The sequence below is a fragment of the Marmota marmota genome, unplaced genomic scaffold, assembly GCF_001458135.2.
Source record: "Marmota marmota marmota unplaced genomic scaffold, marMar, whole genome shotgun sequence".
Classification (NCBI taxonomy): domain Eukaryota; kingdom Metazoa; phylum Chordata; class Mammalia; order Rodentia; family Sciuridae; genus Marmota; species Marmota marmota.
Window position 1 is genome coordinate 43153138 of NW_025999990.1, and position 3201 is coordinate 43156338.

The following is a 3201-nucleotide window of genomic DNA, read 5'->3' on the forward strand; positions in this document are numbered from 1 at the left end:
CTGCTTTTTTTTTTTTTTTTTTTGGTATTGGAAATGAATCCAAGTGCGCTTTAACCTCTAAACCTCATCCGAGACTTTTTTGTGTGTGTTTAGACATAGTCTCACTGAGTTACTTAGGGCCTCAATAAGTTGCTGAGGCTGGCTTTGAACTCTCGATCCTCCTGCCTCAGCCTCCCACCCCACTGCTATTACAGGCATGCGCCACCACACTCGGTCACTGTATCATTTTTTAATAGTGAAAATATAAAAATAACACAACATGCATTCAAAATTGATAAATCATGAAATTTTTGTTGATAAATTTTTATTGATAAATCAATAAAAATTGATTAAATTAAATTGTTATTGATAAATCATGAAATATTCATACAATAGAATGTGAGAGAGCCATTAAAAATGAAAGAATGGATCTTGATAGTACCTGAAGCTGAAGCAAAAGGCCTTCAAGTTTGAGGCCAGCCTGGGCAACTTACCAAAGTCCTGTCTCAAAATAAGAAATTTTAGCAAAGGGACTGGGGATGTAGCTCAGTAGTAGAGTTTTTTCACCTAGAGTGTATGAGGCTCTTCCTGAAGTAGATTTGTGTGAAATGGTATGAGAAAATAGTATTTTCCATGATATAGGATATAGCATTAAACTTAAATTGTGTTGTAGCACAAAATGTGTAATGTGATTCCAGTTTTTAAATTTAAATATGTAGTTTGTTTTTATATTTAGGAAGCATAGAAGATGATATACGTCTAGCAAATTGAAAGAAAAGCAAAGGAAACTTTGTTGATCTTTGAGGGATGTGGTATTACACAGGTTTTTAACTTTCTTAATATGTTTCTGTATTTCATTTTTTTGATAAATACATAATGCATATTATGAGTTCCATGAAGTAAGCTTTTGCTGCATTAAGTTACTCAGGAGTTCCTCATATCTAATCTATAAAGAAATTATGGTACATATCATTCTTTTTTTTTTCTTCCCATTTTTATTTGTTTGTTTATTTATTTATTTATTTGCAGTTGTGGATGGACAGAATACCTTTATTTTATTTGTTTATTTTTTATGTGGTGCTGAGGATTGAACCCAGTGCCTCAAGCATGGTAGGCAAGTGTTCTGCCTCTGAGCTATAGCCCCATCCCCATAGCATTCTTTTCTTACTGGAAAAATATTTTTTTAAACAGTATTGCAGAACAAATATACCATGCATAACATGTTTTATAGTTTATGTAACTAATTTTACTATCTCAATTTGAATGTACTTTTTTTCTTTCTTGCAAAAGGAATTAACCTGAACTATGTTAACATGACTTTTTACTTTGAAAAGAGCCTTATGATAACTACCTAGTCCGATGCCTTTTCCCTGTTTTCCTACTTGTCCAAAGGTGGGAAAAATTATCTTGGGCCTTTTTGCCTATGTATTGTTTCCTGTGCTTAGCACCATCTCTGGATTTTCTCCTTTATATCATTTCTCCTTTTCTTATTCAACTCCCATTTTCTTTAAGAAACATGTAGAGCTGGGGTTGTGGCTCAGCAGTAGAGTGCTTGCCTAGCACATGTGAGGCCCTAGGTTCGATCCTCAGCACCACATAAAAATAACTAATGAAGGTATTGTGTCCAACTACAACTAAAAAATAAATATTTTTTAAAAAAGAAGAAATATATGTAGGGCTGGGGCTGTATAGTGGCAGAGTGCTTGCCTAGCATGTGTGAGGCACTGGGTTCAATCCTTCGCACTGCATAAAAATAAACAAATGAAATAAAGACATGCTGTCCATACACACAAAAAAGAAAAGAATGAAAGGAGGCTGGGGTTGTGGCTCAGTGGTAGAGTGCTCGCCTAGCACGTGTGAGGCCCTGGGTTCGATCCTCAGCACCACATAAAAATAAATAAATAAAGTAAAGGTATTGTGTATAAATAAAAAATAAACATTAAAAAAAAAGAAAGAAAGAAACATGTGGACACATTTGTAGGTATTCCAGGAAGCATCCTGACTTCTCCAAGTCTCAGTTGGATACTGTTCCCATAGTACCCTTGCATGCCTCCGTTCTCATTTATTCTATGACTGTATTGCTTATATGTCTAGCTCTTCCACCAGACTAGGATGCCTTTGGTATATAACTGTATTCCTATATTTATATCTAGTGTCTAATAAAGTGCCTGCAACATAATAAGTAGTGCATAATTATTGAACAATGAATTGATTTTTGCAAGACTGTCTGGTTCTTACATTGGAATAGTGAGATAAGTCATTATTATTCCAGGCTTCATTAGGTTGTTCTAATTTTCAGACCCACAAAAAATTCTGCTTCCTGATTAAAAAAAAAAAAATTTAGTGGAGATTTAAATTGAATGACTATAATATAGATCCTTATTAATAATATTTTAATAGGCTGTTAACAAGTTGGCAGAAATAATGAATCGCAAAGATTTTAAAATTGATAGAAAGAAAGCTAATACTCAAGATTTGAGAAAGAAAGAGAAGGAAAATCGGAAGCTACAACTGGAACTCAACCAAGAAAGAGAGAAATTCAACCAGATGGTAGTGAAACATCAGAAGGAACTCAATGACATGCAAGCGGTAAGGTTTGTGTGTGTACAAACAGGCACATGTAGGATTATTTTCATAAATTGTTATTACTGTACATATTTGTTACCTATCTTGTTGGATTTTCTTATATAAAAAAGTTCATATGTTAATATATACTTTCACAATTTTATCATTATTACTTTAATATAAATATTCATCTTGAAAAGCTTGAAAGCTGCCATATGGTTGTTAGTTAACTGTACCTTTTTTATCAATTAACAGCTGCTTTGTTTAAGAGGGCCTACTTTAAGAGATACAATCAAGGGTTTTCTTTCCTTGGTTTCAGACTGAAATTGGGAATATGGCTGTTATAATATTGATTATAGTTGGGGTAGAGGTTTTGAAGTATTATAGCTTTTTTTCTAGTCAAGACTTTTCTGAAATCTAAATATCAAGTTTAATTTTTTTATACTTCTGGCATGTTAATAACATAAAATTATGAACATGATCTCTGATAAAAAACACAGACTGAGATCTAAACTGACTCCATCATTTATGGTTCAACCATCTGGAGAAGTTTTCTGTTCATTTTAAACTAATTTGTATGGAGCCAGAAAAGCATTTCCTAATGCTTTAACATATTTTATTCCTTATGTTAAAAAAAAAAAAAAAAAAAAAAAAAAT

At 32.7% G+C, this 3201-nt stretch overlaps 1 protein-coding gene across 3 annotated transcripts in view; it reads left to right on the forward strand.

Moving 5' to 3' along the window:
- The window catches only part of Rock1 (Rho associated coiled-coil containing protein kinase 1), a 151407-nt gene that overhangs the window by 132020 nt on the left and 16186 nt on the right, over positions 1–3201 (forward strand). For all 3 annotated transcript variants that reach the window (XM_015482498.2, XM_048806464.1, XM_048806465.1), the window contains one exon: positions 2380–2568. In XM_015482498.2, the coding sequence (XP_015337984.2) occupies positions 2380–2568 (189 nt within the window). The remainder of the gene's footprint in view (positions 1–2379; positions 2569–3201) is intronic.